Source organism: Pongo pygmaeus, chromosome 13 (genome assembly GCF_028885625.2).
Source record: "Pongo pygmaeus isolate AG05252 chromosome 13, NHGRI_mPonPyg2-v2.0_pri, whole genome shotgun sequence".
In the NCBI taxonomy this organism is placed as follows: domain Eukaryota; kingdom Metazoa; phylum Chordata; class Mammalia; order Primates; family Hominidae; genus Pongo; species Pongo pygmaeus.
In genome coordinates, this window is record NC_072386.2 from 53018643 (window position 1) to 53039622 (window position 20980).

The window sequence follows — 20980 nt, forward strand, 5'->3', positions numbered from 1 at the left end:
ACCCTTCAGAGCCTTTCCTGGACTCTGCATGTCAGAGAAAAGGTTTCACCTTCTTGATGTGGGACCAAGGCAAAAGACAGTGCAGACTAACAGAAATCTTGGACCCAGATTTGTGACCCTCTTCTAACCAAGTATAGGGGATCTCAGGGAATATATTTTTTAGGCAACTGTATCTTATTCTTTCTGCCATCATCTTTCCAAATTTCTCCCTTACTTTAGGTCACCTCACCTATTTTGAGGAAACAGTAAAAGTGTGTGCATGCATATGTGCCCGTTGCAATGAAAGGATCAACAGAGAAAGACTGTGGCAACTGAGAGGGCAGGTTGGTCTCAGCTGTGTCCCACCAGCAGCGCTGCAGAAGCAAAATGACAACTGGTTGAGTCTGTCTTCAACATCAGTTTACCCCTTCTCTGTTCCATGTTCTTAGGTTTCCCAAAGCTTCTACTATGCTGTGCCACAGGCCTGCCTTCCCTAGTTATTCTGTGCTTTTTTTTTTTAATTTTTTCTTCTTTTCTGATACTTATCTGTTAACTGAGATTCTGTCTTCTAGAATGCATTGCAAAATCTAGCCTGTTGCTATCGTTTTATATATGAATCAACTGTCACATACAAATCCAGATTTCTAGCTTCTCTTAAAAGATCTAAAAAGAATGAGTCCATCTTTCCACATGGCAGCAATCGGGGGGTGCCAGGATGGTACTCTCTTTGGTTAGCTCAGTGTGTCAGCCACCACCTTACCTTACCTGCTTCCTTTTTTTAACCTTCCCTTTCCTTTATGACTGTTCCAGTTCTTTCCTTGGCTCACTGTTAAAACTTACCTGCCCTGTGTCTCAACCCAGTGGGGCTAGATCTCTACTCACTGACTAGTTCGACTAATCAATTAAACTAGTTAATGCTGAACTGCTTAATGCACATGAACAGGTTACCTCCTTGGCTTGAGCCCTTGGAAGAGGATGAAAGCTGCCAAGAGATGAGAATGAGAAAACAAACTGCTTCCTGGTCACTCCTCTATCAGAGGAAGCTGTGGACATACCCTGTAGATTTCCTCCAGCAGCAGCCGGGCACAGTTTCTGCCAAGGTCCTCTGGAAGCACTGCTGCTCCCTGGCCCTGGGGGTTGGAGGCCAGTTCAGCACTGAGGAAGGTGCCACTGGTGGTCTCAGCAACCAGTGACAACCCAAAGCCCGGAGACCTGGAGATACAAAGGCACAAACACTGAGTAGGGTTAACCAAGTGAGGTTTCCACTCACCAGCAAACAGAAAGAGAAGACAAACATTTTTTTTGACGGCACTGTGTTCAAAGGCTTCTTTCTGGCTGCATTAATCTCATAGAGTTGCTACTAGTTTACTAGCTGACCAGAAAAGAAAATCAGTCCAAAAACAAGCATCTCTCCACAAAATTTTAAGATTTGACAGCTCAATTCTACTTCTCCAATGCCTATTAAGTAGACACATCATCAGGAAAGGTGTGGTGGCCTTCCCAGCAGTATAATCCGTATGCAACCACAACACAGACCTGCCCCGTTTAACACAACTCAACACACGCTCACACAATACTTTCTATGTGTCTGGCAGGAGACTAGCCAAAATACTTGTTTCACTAAAACTATGTATAAAATTAATGATGTTTCAAATGCACTATATGAGCTCACCATATGGAAGAACTATATTAGTCAGTCTTTAGATTCTTAAGGAAAAAAAAAAATTTACTTGTCTATGCAGTCGAAGGTTAACAACACCAGCCAAGGAAAGGGGGTGCAGTGAGTTACCCATTTCATCAAAGGTTCTGGGAGGCACTCTGAGTTATGCTTAACAATCTAACACTGTGCTATCCACCTATCATCATGGGACACCTAGAGAATTTTAGCATAATCCCAAGTTGCCTTTGAGTCACCTGAGCAGCACAAGTGAGAGGGTGTCCAGCAGTGGCTGCAGGCGGTGGCATACAAAAGTGAAGAGTAGAAGATGAAGGGGAGAGAAAGCAAGACAAGGTGCCACTGCTGCTTCACCCCATTTACCTGCATTTCCCAAGAACTTCCATCTGTGTGAGTTTTGTAAGGTGTATTTGTGACTACGATAAACTTTATATTTAATCAGGATTATTCCATTTAATACAATTTAAGTAACTTTAGAAAAGACAAAGAACATATATTAGGTTCTATGTAAATTACTCTAATTTTTCTTCCCAACTTGTGGGAAATATGTGTTATCAGGCCTATTTCAAGTTAGGCTGACCAAGCTGCTGGTCATCAGGTGACCTCATTAGAGATCTGCACTGGTATAGTTTGCAAAGGCCAGCCTCCACAGCTTTCCTTGGTAAAGGACCCAATTAAGAAAAAAAATAATTACTGTGAGAGTTAAAATGGGACCACACTGGACTGATGTGCATTCTGGCCAAAGCGCTGACATAGGCCACCAAGAACTGCTGTCCCCTAAGGTTCTAGGCCATGGCCACAACATAAACTCTTACATCTGAACAAGCCTGACTTACTGCATACTTCACTGAATCAGAAGAGAGAAATACCCATCCATGACTTTATAATTTTAATAACACAGAAGGAAGAGCACTATTAGTCATCTGTAACTGGAGATTTATAAAAACCAAACACAAATTTAAATCCCACGTTGGTTTTACAAGTAATTTTCTAAATGGGGCTTGGAGTTGATGGCCCACAGTCTACATCATGTCCATGTCTTTATCTACGTGTAAGGCTTCTACTCTCCATTAGTAAGTATGGACTTGACCACACTCTAGGGTCAGCTGAGTCAGTGGTATAACAAAAAGCCACACTATAAGCTGGTGGCAAGATGGCTGTCAGGCCTGCTCTGCTTCATTCCAGGACACTTTCTGATAAAGCGAGAGGCAAAGCAGAGAAGGGACTATCGAGATGAAGCCATTTAGACAGCTTCTGCTGCTATCTGTCCTCCCCCATCCCTCGGAAATCCCCTTTCTCCAGAAAATAGCTGACATATAATTCCAGACCTGTGACCAACAAGGGAGAGTAAAGGAAAGAATAGCATCAGGAGCCACCATTTCTGTAGGACCTACCATGTAACAAGCAAGGTATTAATGGCTTATATATGTGATCTTTACAATAATCCCAAAACATAGGCATCATCACCCTCAATGTATAAATGAGGAAAATACTGTTGTTACTAGAATATAAACCAAAGGTTTAGGAACATCATTGACTTTTCCAAGCCAGAAAGTCCAGCTCTGCTCACAAATCCTTTCCCAACCCCAGCGTTATGACGCCACCAGCTTTGTTGCTTTGGACTATGAGCCTCCACTGTATTTCTAAAACCACCTTCATCTTTCCGTTGGGCCTTAAAAAGGTCAAAGGTTGTATAAAACACTCACCCCCCTCCTTTACTCTCTTTTCTTCTTTTTGCTGAAATTAAAAGAAACCACAGGTGAAACAGCTGCGAAAAAGGATCAGCTGTGGCATCACTTAAGAAGAAGTTGACTTCTTAACCTACAACAGTTAACCCCAGACTCTAATATTCTTATTTTTAGGAGACACAACCTGCAAGCCTCAGATTTTAAGTGAAATGATTCCATCATTCACACTGAAATGATACAGTAAAAAACAAAAACAAACAAAACCCACAAACAAGTAAAGCAAATTTGGCAAAATATTTATCATTAACTATAGGCAGCAGGAGTATATCTCCGTGTTCACTGTACTATTCTTTGATCTTTTCTGTATGTTTAACACTTTCCTATTTCAAGAAAGTGGCTTTAATTGCTTCTCTAACTTCCTAGTTGCTAAATACACAAGCAAAGCCTAAAACAGGTATCTTCATTACATAGAGCATCATTTTTTAAGAACTTATTTTCCTTATTTAGAATTTTTTTCTAATTTTTAAAATTTTTATTTTTTAGCAAAGCAAAGGCTTTCACTAAACCAAATTCACATCTGCAATAACAACTTTCTCTGGATGTAAATATGTTGTTTCCACTGATGAAGAGAGATGCTGACTTACACTTAGATAACAAAAGATTTTAACCCTATACTGTTATTTACTCAGGGTGGAAGAACCTGTTCAGTTTAATTTTTTTGTTGGAACAGAGTGCAGATGGAATTTAAAGCCTAAAGCATTGGGTATTAATAGATAAAGTTTTTAATTCCCCAAGGCTAGGAACCAGACCCTTAGCTTCCAGCTCTAGCCACTGCGATGCTTTCCATGTGACAGGCACTCAAGAAATGCCTGTTGGTGACAACGGCAAGAAGTCAGAAGGAAATTAATTCTGAAATTGTTTTTCCTCTGGCTGCGCAACCTCAGAGCTGGCAGTTTTAACTTCAACTAGAACAGGCATGTGAAAAAGCTACAGGAACAGACTTCAAAAACACAGATACTTACTTCCCAGAGTTGACTCCTTTCATGTGATCTGTGTAAATATAGATATCAGGTAGGAACTTGTTGAGGATGCTCCTTGCAGAATCCACAATCCGGTTCGCCATCTGAGGTGACACACGTACAGAGTACCTGCAGCCTGGAATTAAGGATGTCATTCTGCTTGAACTCCAGGACAGAGGAAAATCAGTTACAAAGCTGGCAAGTATTTGTGGAACTGTAGTAACAAACCGGGACTTCCAAATATATTGTTTTCCAACTGAATTTACTGAATTAGTACCATAATTAAATTTTTTTCATTATTATAAAAGGTCATGGCGAAAACATCCAAACAATAGAGAGAGTGGAAAGTACAAAGCTGGAGGTCCTCAACCCCACCCCCTGACTTCCTACCCACACACCTCCCCTAGAAATTGTTCAAGTCAATTTTGGAAGGCGTAAAGACACCTGCCTCTCTGGGGGTCATGATCCAGGCTCCCTTTGAAGTACGACACCTAAGAACACTTTCTATTCTCTGTCCATTCCCACTGCTGTAGCCAGTGAGTCTCTCTCTTAAGAACCTAAGCCCAGAACAGACACCACACAGGACCTGGGCGATCCCAATCCGACTCCTGGTATGCTGACGGGAGAAGCAGAAAAAGTTCAGTAAAAGAACATGGTTGCTGCTATTTATAAATATATAAAAAGGTTTTTCTAATTTACAGGGCCTATTTTCTACTATTTAAGAATTAATTACTCCACTTGTGGATAACATAGCCTCCTCACACCTGCTATCTTATGGTTAAAATATTGATAATTAGCACTCCTACAACAGGGCACCCCAGAAAAGAAAGGAAGAAGATATTTGTAACTCAAATGAAAAGATTGGTGCTTGAGGAAATGGAAATTATTGCCTAAAACTAGACTTTATAACAGAAGCTGGCATTCCCCAACCACACATGTCAAAGAAAAAGTAAGTATGTATTGAGCATGTCAATGTGCAATGTATGGTCAAGAGACGGCTGTATATTTGGAACTAAAAAAATGAAGAAATAACATGTGACCTTCCCACTACTCTGATACAAACCCCATGTGACAAGTCCAACAGGTAGAACGAGGTATATGATCTGCCCAGTCCAGCCCAATGTTCAAGAACTGCTGACAATAACATATTTAATTTTCATCTGAACTGCAGAAACAAAGTGCTCAGAGACGATACATGACCTGATCTGGTATCTAGCTCCCTTTTTTGACCCATCCTGAACTTCATACTAAAAGACCAATCTTCCTCATGCTGGTGACAGTCTCTCGGTGGCTCCTGATCCTCCCATATCTTGTTGTTAGAGCCCTCAGCCTGCTCGGTGTGTCCATCTTCAGCTCTGCACCATCAACTCCTTCCACCCATCCAAATCGACCAAATTCCTCAACCTGAGCTGCTTTGCCCCATTCTCCCAGCCCGAGGTCCCAATCTCTCTCCTGAAGCCCTCCAGCCGGCACCCAAGTGTTGGCTCCACTTGAACTTACCATACATCTCTCTTCACATACACACATTTTGTTCTTGCTCTTCAACGAGACCACACACTCTATAAGGGCAAGGGCTTTACCTCTGTAATCCCTCCCAACTCTCCAATACACTACTTTTGTACTCAGAAATGATCAATAAATATTTAACTTGACTCAAAGGACAAACTTGAAATGAGGAAAGAGCAAAGAGGGATTTTTCAATACACACACAGCCCAGTTACATCACCATCTCTTCAGTCCAGAATGTACTTTTGACCACAGACAGCTTAGACAAACAGTCCTGGGTCTCATACCCTTTGGACCAAGTGGGTGCTGTCCTTCTGAGGTCTGAGGCTGCCCACTCTCCCCAGGAAAGCACAAGAGATGTCACCATCCTAACACATAATCCCACAGAGCTCATGGCTCCCAAAGTTCTTTCACATATATTATCACCTTACTTTATGCTCACAGTAACCCTGTGTTGAGAGCCATGGTTCCGAGTTCTAGGACTTACATTAAAGACAAATAAGACAAAAAAAACTAAGACACTTGCTCAAAATTAAACAGATCTGACTCCCAAAAAGCATCTTCCTCCTCTCACCCATCCCAATATGAAAACACAAAGGGTAACAAACAGTACGAATTCAGGGCCTACAGAATCCTATATTAGAACTCAGGCAGTGAAATGAAGAAGGCAAAGGAACTTTAAAGCCAGATACATCGAGTTGCTTAGAACCATATGGCTTGGCATGGATGTCCTACTAAGGAATGGCTAACAGCCCCAAAGTTCTAGAATCAGATTATCTCTGTTCAAGTCCAAGCTCCAGCAAGCTGCATCACTCTAGGTTAATTGTGCTAACTTCTCTGTGCTGTCATTTCCTAATCAGTAAAAGAAGGATAATCATAACACTTTCCTCACAGAGTTTGGAGGCACAAATGAAATAAAATGCATGTAAAGCTCTTAATGCCTAGTGTGTAGCAGGATTCCAACAAATGTCAGCTATTGCTTTTCTTTACTACTCATCCAAGATTCAAATCCCAAGCAGAGGTTCTTATTCTTTCAGGAATCAGAGAACTCTCTGAGAATCTGATGAAAGCTATGGACCCTCTCCTGAGAAACATATATACTCACAATTTTGCAGAAAATTTTTCAGGTTTATGAACCTCCTAAAGCCCATTTATGAAAACCATATTAAGAACCAATACCAATGTACAAGTCCAACTAGATTATCCCACGAATTCCAACTTACCCCCCTTTACTGCCAGCTTTTTCACTTAATTCTCATGTACCAAATCATGAGCTCCTAGGACAGCACTGCAAAACTAAAACAGAATGTTCTTTTCTCTTACGCCCCACATAAGGCAGGGGTGAGAAAGAGTGGGTGGCATTTAATAAAAGGTAACTACTGTCTAGTCACAGCTGCTGGCAGAAACCAACACCAGCTCCCTCTGGGCCCTGGCTGGTAGGTCATCTTGTAGAATGCAAGAGGGAAAAGATGCACTTTGGAAGTAATTCAGTTAAAACCACAAATGCACACAAGAGAGTGGGCCTCGTTCTCCCAGTCTGAGCCCTCCTACGGGAAATACAACCTCCAAGCTTAGTCCAGTAGTCAATCAGCCTTGCAAGGAAAAAAACCACAAAACCAACTCAAGCTTTTTCCAAAGGCAGCTCCTTTTTCCCAGGCTCCAAAACTGGAGAAGAGGGTGATCTCCATTCAAACCAACATTCCTTTGAGGTGTTTGTGAAATGGGCAGCTCTGCAGAGCAGTGGCTGAAACGTTTGGTTTACAGACAGGGATCTGAGAAAGGGCACTGTGTCAACTCTCTTGGGGAGCCGGGAGGAAGCCTCAACCAGTCAGAGATATATTGGGGATGATTTCCATGTCCTATCCCCTGCCTCCAGGGAGGGAGGAACTTGGGACCTCACAAGTCTCTTCCTGGCTCAGGTTCTACACAGGAGAGGTTCCAAGAACATTAGAGGGAGAAGCCAGGGAGGAACATAGTTACACCCAAGGTGCCTGGCACCGCAGCTCTTTTAACTTTTATGTTCTCCCTTGGAAAACCCTTCCCCATTTCCCAGCATCATCATCAAAGGACATGACCATCTGCACACCCAGAGAGAACAAGGGGGACCCCACTGTGATGAAACCCATGTTGTTATGACAAGATTGTGTCAAAACAGAGCACACTGCCAGAAATCACATTTCCAGACTACAGAGACTGGATTCCAAAGAAAGTTCGATGCCGCCAATACAGCATTAAGGAAACACATCTCAAATAAGGAGGAAAAAAAACAACCACCCCCAAGACAAACCCAAAATAGTACTGAAAGCGTATTCCTGTACACTTATTGGAATGTATTGGAAAGTGTATTCCTATACACTTATTACACTTTTCACCTTTGCCAAAAATGTTGTGGTTAAAGCCATTAACCGCAGTGTATTTGGCAATGGTGAAAAGCAAAAAACAACTCAATGGCCATCAACAAGGTTTGATTTTGGGTTCTATATATGGTGGAATACAATGCATCTGTTAATAAGAATGAATTCAAGTAGAAAAGGCACATTTGGTTTCAAAAACACACACCTAGTTACATTGCATTTCCATTTCTTTGTAACCTAATTAACCTTATTCCACCTCCTCGGATTTGGATATTAGAGTTAAATATCACCTTAGAAAGTCACCTGGGCAATTTAACCATGCATCAACCTGGGGGCTCCTAGGAAAGGAACCATTTCTCCTTTTGCCTATTCTCTCCTGGTACACACAAGGCTTGGCGCTTACATGGGGTGGGGGACAGCCATGCAGAGAACAGACTATAATCCAGGAAGGCTTTGTTATTATGTATTCCTGTGGTTTTGATGATCCTTAAAAAGAACTTCAGGCAGCAACCCAAGTTTGAGCTTCTATCTTAACCAGCACTCTCTCTACACATGGCTCTGCAGCCCACCCTACTCCCTGCCCTTCACCGCTTACTGTTCAAGCTATTCGAGGCCTCTGAAAAGAAAGTCCATGCTACACCTCTCTTCCTCCAAGTAATACCATCCCCAAACCTCCTGAGAAATACAAAACCTGACCTTAAGCATCCACTCCAGCCCTGAGAAGCAGGCTTTCTGGTCTGCCCCTCCTTGTCACACTCCCGCCAGGAAAGTCATCCCACAGCCTATCTTGCTCTATGGCCTCCAACACCTGTTCCCACCCAGATCCTGTCAGCATCTAGAATTTTACCACTTTTAATATCTGGAATCCCAAAACAAAACTCCCTAAACACAATCTCTTGTCCTACACAGTACATGTATCTATTTCCACTAGACCTGATCTTTAAGCCTGTTAAAGTTTCTCATCCCTTGACCTGCTTTGTCCAGGCTGGTGAGCCCCGTGACAATCCTCAGCGAGGAATGTATTTCCCGATGCTCCAGCACCCATCCTCCAACTGTCCTCCTGTAGGACCCACCCACCTTGCCAACCTGCATCCATCCTTGGATGAAATTGGTCCTCCCACATTCTCTACTCCTCCCTCTAGGCTGCCAACTGCCACTGGACATAGCCACATGGCCATGCAGCTGGCACTGTGTTAACATTACACCTTCAGCAAGGACCTTACTGCTGGAACACAACCTTTTTCTTATCTTCAGTTATGATGCTCCACTGTGAAGGCACATCTTTACCATCCTCGTCACACTCTCTTATCCTACCCTGCCCATCCACTTACCCTCAATCCCATCCTAACTCGGTAACAACTGAAAACTCATCCCAACCCCCTTCCACTCACCTCCACACAGCTCCACCTGGAGCCACCCTTACCGTATGCCTGTGGCCTTGAATCCATCCCCTCTCAAGAAAGAATAAAAAGAATAGTAGAAACCATTTACCCAATGCTACTTACACACCAGTGCCTCCTACTGTGCAACTACGATCTCATTTTACCTTCATGACAGTCTCGCACAGCAGTTATAACAGGACCAAAGATATACGGGCAACCAAGGCTTAGGGCCAAATGCTTCCACTGATAAGTGGCGCAGCCAGCGTCAGCACCCACGTCTTTCTGACTCCAGCACCTGGGCTTTTAATCAGCTCATTACTTTGCTTCATCTACATTAACAACTTACAAAAACACTCAAATCCTTACCAATCTTTTTGTAAAAGGGAGGGAGTCTCCCCCACTCTCGCTTCATCAAGTTACTGCCTCATCCTTCCTTCCACTTCTCTTTCCTGTCAAGATTCTGTAAAGAGTGGTCCCCACAAGCTGCTGTTTCCCTCCCCTTCACTCCACAACCTGGAATTAGTCCCTTGGGATCGGGATCCAGCACTCTTCCCCAGGGCATCAGTGACAGCCTGCTGCTGAGTCCCTCAGCTTTTCCCCCACCCCAATGCTAACTCCTCAGGGCCTTTTAAGGTACTGACCTGAACTTCCAGGAAGCTATGTTTTGTTTATTCTCTTCCCCACTCTTACTTCCCTCCTTACTTAACTCTTGCTTTCAAGTTTTGGTGGCCTCACAGGGTTCCACCCTCCTTTCTTTGCGTTCTGCATAGTATCTGATTCCAGCCACCTTCAGCTCTTCACTGGCTCCTGCCTGTCTCCATGCCCCATTCTACCATCAAATGCCATAGACCAACCTGAAATCTGGCCACACTTCATTACTCGCCACTCCCTAGAACCACTGTGCACTGCCACCTCTGCTCAGGCCCACTTTTCTGCCTGAAGCCCTCCTCCTTTCTTGCTCTACTTTGCAATCCTCTGTTCTTCAAGGCTCCTTTCTATAGGCAAAAGTAAAAATTCAATGCCTGTACTTTAGAGTCACACAGACCAGGTTCAAATCCTAGCTCTGTTATTAGTAGCAGTGTGACATTATTAAGAAATTCCTTAAGCTTTTGAAGCCTCAGTTTCCCCATCTGCAGAAAAGGATGTAAGTGAACTCAAGGGTCAATCTGAGGCTTAAAAGCATGTAAAGTGACTACTGAAGTAGATGCAGAGTAAATACTTAATAGTAGATATCGTTCATTATGATTACTCCAGCCTCCCTAGGTCCAGACAAAATTGACCACTGTCTACTCCAGGCCCCCACCCCACTGCACATATCATTTTGCATGTTATATCAGAACTGTGTTTTCATATTTGGTTCCTTCACCGAATGATGACGTCTTCTGAGGGAGGAACTGCAGTATATTCATGGCCCCCAAACCAAAGCCCTTGGGAGAGGATCACATACATCAGAGCCATTTGCTTAAATGTTAACTGAAAAATTTAAAAAAAAAAAAAAAAAAGAATGACTCAATCAATCTAGTCATGGTGAGGCAGATAACAGAACATCCTAACTCAGCCAGCAATTACGATTTCACTGTTAAGACTTTTCAAAGTTGTAGTCTAAAATGTAAATAAACTCGGGAAGAAGTAAAGCTGTTAGTCATTCTTATCTTAGTGAGGCAAAAAAAAAAAAAAATAAGAAACCCAAATAAATGGAAAGGATACGCCATTCCTCTAATACGTTTGATTTTTCCTGGATCTGTGAGTTGAATGGGCTTCAAGACCTTCCTCACAGGACACGAGAAAACCACTTCGCCTCCTCCTCCAGGGGGCATTCCCCGTCGTACAATCTACACAGAGAGTGAGAAAGATGAGGCGAGGATGCAGCAAAGCAATGGATTACCCTGACGCCTCGCCCAGGAAGGTTTACACCAGCAAATGCTTCCTTACAAGGCACAGATAGCTCTTCCATATTCAATCTGTCATTCCTTTGAAGACCAACAGCACCTTATGTTGGCTCCTAGAGAGTACATGCTCAGCATGTGTCGAAGTCCAAGTCGATTACCCAAGTGGCTCTGCCATTCATCTCTTTAACCCTGAACAGGTCACTTCTTTATCCTTAAAATATGGAGCTGACCTAGTCCATCATCTGAGCCCATTTCTTAATAATCAGAAAACCCTTTTTCTCCTCCCATGCAAATAACTGATCTACCAAAACATTATTAAATAAAAATGAAGTCATTTCCCCTGTTTAAAACATGAATGTAAAAGGCAGAGATGCTAAACGGTTTACCACATTGGAATGATATAATTCAACAAAATACAAATGCTTAAACTACTTCTACTAGATTTTGGAAATACTGAAAATTCTCAGGGACATCCAGGTTGGGAGCCCCCGAACATAAATTATATCCAGATCATTTAGATCAGAGAGCCAATATGGCCCAAATCTATTCTCCACTGCTTGCTAGCTGAGGGACATGGGTGGAGCTGTCATGAGGAGAAAAGGAGTTAGTATTTGTAAACTGCTTAGAACGGCCCCCACAGCAAAATAAGTGCAACATCACTGTCAGCTACTATTGTTATTACTAAAGGGTCCCTTTCAGTTCAAAGTCTGTAGTGTTTATTTCCTGAGCCCTGTGAGTCTTCTGATAACTGGTGACTTCAAATGTGACACACATACACTGAGTCACACAGCTCTTCCAGTGAGTCAGTGGGAAAATGTTTTCCACAGGAACATATGGTCAACAGTTCAAACATTCTTACCTTCAGTTCAAATGATTCACCATCAATCCCAAATTGTTTCAACAAAGGGAGTGCTGTTGCCTTAAGAACATCAACCTATGAAATTATTTCAGAAAAGAAAAGTTTAATTAAACCTTCAGCAGAATACAAGAGTCAAAAAAAACAAGTAAAGCTTAGCAACCAGGTAGACGATGCAGTGTGGTAAACAGAAAGGATGCTGGCATATAACTGAGTGAGTGGGCTGGCTCTGCCTGAGGAACACTGTAATTTCACAGGCCACTGGGCTTCTCTGAGCCGCACTTTCCTCACTCATGACATGGAGACCTACACCTACCTTACAGTCATCGTGAGCATCAGAGGCATCATGCAAAAAGCATGGAGAGACTGGACTGCTGTAGAAAACAAATGGAGAACCCTACTTTTTTTTTTTTTTTTTGAGATGGAGTCTCGCTCTGTCAACAGGCTGGAGTGCAGTGGTGCGATCTCGGCTCACTGCAACCTCTGCCTCCCGGGTTCAAGCAATTCTCCTGCCTCAGCCTCCCGAGTAGCTGGGACTACAGGCACGTGCCACCACACCCAGCTAATTTTTGTATTTTTAGTAGAGACGGGGTTTCACCATGTTGGCCAGGATGTTCTCGATCTCTTGACCTTGTGATCTGCCCACCTCAACCTCCCAAAGTACTGGGATTACAGGTGTGAGCCACCACACCCAGCCTGGAGAACCCTACTCATTCTTATAGGTATAAACACTACAGAAGAAAATCATCTTTTTCATTAATATTTGTCCAGTAGGGTTATTTAATGTTTAGAGCCGGTAGCATTTCTAGTCAAAGCAAACCAAATGAACTATTCAACAGCTCACCTAAGAATGCCAATGATGAGTACCACACAGGCAGCTAAAGGGAAGGTGATGATTTTACATGGAGTTGGGGAGTGGGGGTGATGACAGCCTCAAACTACAGGAGGCAGCACAAACTCAAAACTACAATTACAACATCCACAGTTAATGGCAAGACTTTGCCACGTGTTACTGTTATCTCCTCCCGCATTCAGAGCTCCCAGGAAGTCTGGGGTCTTTCTGATCCATTTGTGGATTCCTGATAAGAGTATAAAGATGACATTCAAATCACGTACTGTTATCTAACGTGTCGGCAAATGTTGCCTCAACTGCTACATGGGAAAGAAAATTACTCCATTACTTCTTCCCTTCTTGGACCTGTCAGTTGGCAGGGAGGGCAGGCACCACACAGAAGGCATAGGAAAAGCCCTAGTCCTGGTCCCAGCTCTGCTTCTAATTAGCTATGTTGCCTCAGACAAGAAAATCACAACTATCTGAATTTCCTTATCTCTAAGGCAAGGGGCTCAATCCCAGCTATCTCCAAGTTGCAACTAACTCTAACAGGCTAAGAAACGCCAACTAAATATTGTGATATCAGAAAATTACCAGACTTAGGAATGACCTGTGAGGCCTAAGAACATGCTTAGAATGGATCAGGTGGGGCAGGGGAAACTAGGAAAACCATTAAAGATTAGCTAATTTTAAATATTAAAGCTACAGCCTGAGCAACATAGTGAGACCTCATCTCTACTAAAAAAAAATAAGCTGGGCATGGTGCACGCCTGTGGTCCTAGCTACTTGAGAGGCTGAGGTGGGAGGATCACTTGAGCCCAGGACTTCAAGGCTTTGGTGAGCCATGATCATGCCACTGCACTCCAGCCCGGGAGACAGAGTGAGACCCTCTCTCTAAAAATAAAAAAATAAAGCACACTCAAAAACTTAATATGTGCATTTGGCGTTGCCAGATAAAGAAGAATACAGTCGAGGCTTAAGAGCAGCTGGGGAGAAGGCCAAGTCAGATTCTGAAAAAGTAGGGGATGCAATGCTGCAGTTACTCTGGGCAGCCACCGGCTCTCTCGAGGGAAAAAAAGGTGAAAAAACACAGCATTCCTTCTGGTTTATCCTTCCTACACCTTGAGTCACAAAGGGTGAAGCCAAATTTACTTAGTTCAGCAAGAAGCCCAAGGGTAATTTCAGGTGTAGTCCTATCCCCTTATCACTCTCCATATGACATGGAGGACAGGAAACTTGGTGCGGTGGGACAAGGGCAGGAAAAGCAGATGAGGGCTTGGGACCTACTCTGCCTCTCACTGGTTGTGAGACCCTAGACACTTCCCTGTCTCCTGGGCCTCAGTTTCCTCCTTTGTAAAATGAGAGGCTGGGCCGAACACTCTACAGTCTCCTGCAGCTTTGCACATTCTAGTTTTAGCAGAGTGATGGTGGCCTGTAAGTTCTGCTTAAGGGAAACTGATCGGTCCACTCTGCGGTCAGAGAGAAAAGGCAAAGATCAAACCTAACTGGCAGCTCAGGGCAAAGGCATTACCATTACAGTGCAGTCAATCAATCAAAAGGTAAAAATGTAATCAATCTACGCTAAAAAAAAAAAAAGAAAAAAAAAGAAAAAGAAAAAAAAAGGAGAGGAAGAAACCTGCTCTCCAGTTACCTTGTCTGAAACACCCACCTCACTGGGTTGGTAGAAGAATTAAACAAATATGGATACACACATACATACATATGTACACCTAGAATAATGCCCAGTACATGGGAGACATTATTATACTTCTTTTCCTTCTCTAAGAGGGAACTGGAAAAGAATGGAATCTTCATCCACCATTGGAGCAGCTTGTTGGCACCAACAAATAATTACTGGGAGCTCTGGTGCCACACTACTAACAGTCAGGAGACCTCCTAAAACTTCTCTTTAAAATTTCTCCCCACTTTCTATTCTCTTGCCTCTAAGGAGAAAATGTCTTCTTCCTCTTCATAAGGCTCATTCCATCACCTCTCTTTTCAATCCTTATCCCCTCTGGACTTCGGCAAGGACCCTCAGCTCTTTTAATTATTTTCTTCTCCATTACAGCTTCTCCTCAGCCTACAAGCAAGCTCAAATTTCCCCTAGTCTAAAAAAAATCCCAACCTCAGCTCTTAAAAACTTCTGGAAGAATCTCTTAACTTTCCAATAGCTCTAGTTCCTACTCGTTCCTCAGTCTGTTCCTGTCCTTATACTCCAATGACATTGTTCTCTCAAAGGTCAATAAAAATGTCTCACTGCTCAATCTGACTCAACTCTGGCAAAGAGTGATTCTGTGGATTATCCCTGACTTCTTAGAACTTGATTCCTGCTTGGCTTCTCCAAATACTTCTATCTCCACAGTCACTCTGTCTCTAGCTCCTCTTCTCCCACTCACACCTTAAACACCCATTTCTCCTTCTTCCATTCTCAGTCCCTTGGACCATGGGGCAGAAACCCTAATGCCCACAGAGGGCAGAGAGGAAGCTTAAATGAATGATGAGGTCAGCTGTGACCTGTGTCCAGCTGAAAGCTCACACCTTATCCAAAAAAGGCAGCTGCTACTCACCTCCAACTGATGGCTGTCATGGAGGAACCACCATTCAGTATTGTCACACTGCCCTATTATAATGTAAAATCTGGAGTTTCAAATGAACAACCAATTCAGATGCACACACACACCACCACCAACAACCACCACCACTGCCACCACTGCCACACCGTACATGTCAAAGGAAAAACACGTGAAAGATGACTTCAGCCAAACCCACCAGTGTTCAACCTCAGCCTAATCAATCTCATACTCCTAGACGCTTAAGTATCAGCAGGTAAGATCGTGATGAACTGTCTCTGAGGCTCCAGACAATAATTTCTAACTGCCAACTGGAAATCCTTATATGGTTATGCTGCCAACATCCCAGGGAACAGGACCAAAATAAAAAGCATCACTCATTATCCTACTGCAATTTTCCTCTTCCCTTTGTCAAATGGGAATGATCTTTACGCTCATGATCCTTTATTGCAACCAGGACAGAAATCATGAAGTCATCTATGGCCCCTTCCTCTCACTCCGCCTCCAATTAGTTGTCCTATCTGCCCCTTCCTTTCTCCTTCCATCTCCATAATGCCCAAGCTAGTCTATCACCTCTCCATTCATCTTTCACTCAACCTCCAGAATTATCTTCCTAAAACCCAGACCGACTCTGATTTTCCCTCCTCAAGAAACACTAACACTCAGCACTTTGCTTCTACCTCTATCAGAGCCCAAGGGTATTCATCCTTGTAATCTCCCTAAATGAGTTCCCAGCTGTCCACCCCATGAGACTAGGAGTTTGTTAAGGACAGAATCACTCATTTCATCCTTGTACGCAGAGAGTAGATGCAGACATGAACTAATGAAGAAACCACACAGAAAAGAAGAAGCTAGAAATGAAGGAGCCATGGAATGAGCTGAAGAAGTCACTCTTTATTCAGGATTAAGTATATTTATTTTACCCTGGCCTGGAGCCAGATACCAACCAAGGTCATTTTAGTCATGCAGCTGGCAAAAGCAGATACTCCTACAACATATGAAAACAGATTTTTGGGTCCCATTTCTGAGAAATTCATCAACTGATCTTTTGTCACTGTTAGCATATAAAATTTTTTAAATATTGCCAGTGAGAAAAGCTTTTAAGATAACTAGCAAGTATAGGAAAAAAAGCACAAAACGGATACACACACTGCTATACACTTCAGGTCCTTTTCCCACTGTTTGAGGCACCTTCCCCTCTTCCAACCTAAATGTATTTATACCTCTTCTCATTCTTTTATCCAAAGAACTCATTTCCTATAGTCTTCTAGAAAATGCAAAAAAAAAAAAACCAATTAAATATTCTCAACAGTTTACGCAACATTCCTTTACAGCTTAAGAATTTCAGATCTTGTACTATACTCAGTATCCCAGGGAAAAGAGTTTATGCAGCTGAATTTCCAAGAAATGAAGAATAAGTTTTTATTGCCTAAGAACATATTAACAATGTTTATACCCTAGTAGGTATCTTGATGAATACCAGCAATCTCTACTTTGGGGCTCACAGCATCACCTCACTGGTCCTCCCTGAGTAGAAAAGCTACATAATTCACATTCTGCCTCAGAATCTACCCATTCATTGGTCTTGGCCTGTAATGGTAAAAGACAAGCATACCACCTCAGCCAGGACTTTGCATCATGGCCATCAACTTTTTTTTTTTTTTTGAGACGGAGTCTCACTCTGTCGCCCAATCTTGGCTCACTGCAAGCTCCGCCTCCCAGGTTCACGCCATTCTCCTGCCTCAGCCTCCCGAGTAGCTGGGACTACAGGCACCCGCCACCATGCATGGCTAATTTTTTGTATTTTTAGTAGAGACGGGGTTTCACTGTCTTAGCCAGGCTGGTCTCAATCTGCTGACCTCGTGATCCGCCTGCCTCGGCCTCCCAAAGTGCTGGGATTACAGGCGTGAGCCACTGCGCCCGGCCGGCCATCAGCTTTAAGATATCTTCTCTGACAGCAGAGTATCCAAAAGCAGGGAATCCACCCCTTCCTACAAGGGAGGGAGGCCTGGACAGGACTTCTCTAGACTTCTCTAATCTCTCTCTCTCACACACACACACACACACACACACTTCATCCTAGAATGGCATTAAGACAGTTGTGATCACAATAAAAAGTTTTGCTTGATATTAAACCATTCTCCCCATATCTGCAGAAAAATTAGCATGTTTAATAAAAAGCTTGCTCTGGCATGACCCTTGGTGAAAAAAAATAAAATAAAAATAAAAAGCTTGCTGACACCCACAAACTACCAAAGCTCACACATTCCTTTCCTGACTTTATGCCTTTTTTCTAAATCTGCAAACTCTTCTCAGAAGAAGAAAGCCCTTGAGTTTATGATTGAAGCCTGGGTAAGTCAAGATTATGCTGTAGCAATGCCAAGGAGCTATGATCTCCTGCCCAAAATTTTGGTCAGCTGCCCTCCAGCCTCAGCTACCACAGTCTTACAAAAACTCCACTCTCACATACTACAGCCAACAGAACTATAGTTCATGTCAACTATGATGAGACTGTGAGCATCTGTTTTGAAGGTTCTTAGATAACAACAAAAGGCACCTTGGTAACTGTTAACAATAGTCCTGAATTTGATGATCCTAAGTTTTGGTTCATCTGCCTCCTGGAGTGATTAACCTCTAAATCTCAAGGTAAATAACAAAAGCAATATACATTTGAAATAAAACCATGCTTTATAAGGAACTTTTTTCTCACAAGTTGGGTTGTGACAAGAGACGAAACAAAAACCACACCACGGTTTGTTCTCAATACTCACTGAAGGGTCAACCTGATCATTGGTCACTCCTCGTAGAACTATTTTTAACGGGTGCTTCATAAATGGAGCCAAGCAAAGAAGACTCTCCAGGTAATACCCAATGCCACGAAGGACACTACAGTCATGTTCCACAGATCCACCATACAGGAGGCCAGGCTGATAATATAAGGTTGTTCCTTAAACCAGAAGAAAAAGAGCCACATTCAGCAGAAAAAAAACTAAAATGTCACAAAGGTAATGAAGGCAGTGAGTTCCAAGGGGAAAGTCTGACAAGGGCATCCAAGAGTGCTCGAAATGCCATCGCTAAGAGCCCACACACACTTTACTCCAAAAGCTGACTCACTACTGTCAAGCCCCTGTAACAATAATAAACTGTGAATGTAATTTAATAATCAGTAATAAATTAAAGTCCTCCCTAAGCCATCTGAGTTGCCAGAGTCATGGCAGGGCACAGAAGAGAGATCCTAATAAGCACCCTAGTCTCCCAACAGCACATTCTCAGACTAGGCTGACCACAGAGGGGAATTACAAATGATGTGCTTAAATCATCACACCAGCAACCAGCATCCTCTAGGGTCCCTGAAATGAGATTTCTCATATACCTCATTCACCAAACATGATGCCAAGAAAAGGCAAGTACTTTATGGCATTCAACGCCATTAATAATAGGTCTTTTAATTTAACATTGATACATGGAAATGCCTAATATTATTTTATGGCTTTAGTGGAAACTACTATCTTTATTCACTTCTCACATAATTGTATAATTCAAAAAGCTTTGTTTTGTTTTGAGACAGGGTCTTGCTCTGTCCGCCAAGCTGGAGTACAGCGGCATGATCGCAGCTTGCTGCAGCTCAACCTCCAGAGCCAAGCAATCCTCCCACCTCAGCCACCAGAGTAGCTGGGGCCACACCCAGCTAATTTTTTTTTCTTTTTTATGTATGTATGTATGTATGTATGTATGTATGTATGTATTTATTTATTTATTTTTTAGAGAAAGGGTCCACTATGTTGCCCAGGATAGTCTTGAACTCTTGGGCTCAAGTGATCCTCCCACCTCAGCCTCCCAAAGTGCTGAGACCCTAGGCACATGCTACCACACTCAGCTAATCATTTTTTTTTTTTTTGAGAAAGGGTCTCACTATATTGCCCAGGCTAGTCTGGAACTCCCAGGCTCAGCTTTCCAAAGTGCTGGGATTACAGACATGAATCACCCCATGCCTGGCTATCCAAAAAGCTCTTACTCCCATCTCAGCTTCCCAAAGTGCTGGGATTACAGGCATGAACCACCATGCCTGGCTATCCAAAAAGCTTCTTACTAGATTTACATATCAATGTAAAAAACTGTAAATGATAATAGGGGGACATAAATGGTTGAACAAGGTATTTCTGCTGCACAAAATCTTTTGCAATGCCCTCTGGCACAATTTACCAAAAATATATTTAACATAAGAGGAAGGAGGCATGTTCAGTCACGCAAATGGAAAAAAGTTCTTGGGACTTTCATAAAACAAATTTAGGTTTTACTATATTAAACACTAGAATGCAAACAATCACAATCAGGACCATATTCTGATCAAAGTAATGAACACTTCTCAAATGGACTCTGGGTCAGTTATCTGAAATAGTTGTAAAGGCCACAAAACCATCCTTTAGATTAAAAAACCATAAAAAGACTACATATTCACTAAATGCTTCAAATCCATATGTTTATTTATACAAATTAGCCAAATGAGAAACTGGCCAGACCATCAGAATGAAGGCTTTTACTACTCTGATGGGAAAATTAAAAGGACATGTAGTGGGAGCAGAATCATGTAAATGTCTTACTCCTCAATCTACATTGCAGATATGACTAGAAAAGAACAGAATTGGGACACGCGCTGTGGCTCATGCCTATAATCCCAACACTTTGGAAGGCTGACGTGGATGATCACCTGACATCAGGGGTTTGAGACCAGCCTGGCCAAAGTGGTGAAACCCTGTCTCTACTAAAAAAAAAAAAAAAAAAAAAAAAAAAAAAAAAAATTCAGCCAGGTATGGCAGCAGGCAACTGTAATCCCAGCTACTGCGGAGGCTGAGGCAGGAGAATCGTTTGAACCCGGGAGGCAGAAGTTGCCATGTGCCAAGATCGCACCACTGCACTCCAGCCTAGGTGGCAGAACGAGACTCCATCTCACACAGACACAAAAAAGAACAGAATTATCTGTCTTCTTGATCACCAATGAAAGTTACTGAAAAAACCTCCAGCAATTTCAAAGCAAACAAGCTAAAGGAAATTAAGGGACTCATAGCTGGCAAAAGACATGTGAGTATCTCATTCCCAAAACCTGTTCTCCATAAGATATGGTTGAATGCAGCTATAGATCAGAATATCTCATGTGGTGTAGGACCACATATGAACCCAAGCTTGCCTTAAGAGAGCCAAGATAGGGAAAAGGTCAGAGATTTATTTGTGG

The 20980-nt window shown here is 42.7% G+C and overlaps 1 protein-coding gene across 3 annotated transcripts in view; it reads right to left on the bottom strand.

The window, feature by feature from the left end:
- The window catches only part of RCL1 (RNA terminal phosphate cyclase like 1), a 68361-nt gene that overhangs the window by 15369 nt on the left and 32012 nt on the right, over positions 1-20980 (bottom strand). For 2 of the 3 annotated variants that reach the window (XM_054500941.2, XM_054500942.2), the window contains exons 3-7: positions 18522-18697; positions 12352-12426; positions 11311-11435; positions 4365-4490; positions 1035-1191 (exon numbers count right to left, since the gene is read on the bottom strand). In XM_054500941.2, the coding sequence (XP_054356916.1) occupies positions 1035-1191; positions 4365-4490; positions 11311-11435; positions 12352-12426; positions 18522-18697 (659 nt within the window). The remainder of the gene's footprint in view (positions 1-1034; positions 1192-4364; positions 4491-11310; positions 11436-12351; positions 12427-18521; positions 18698-20980) is intronic. The other variant, XM_054500943.2, reaches the window with a different exon arrangement.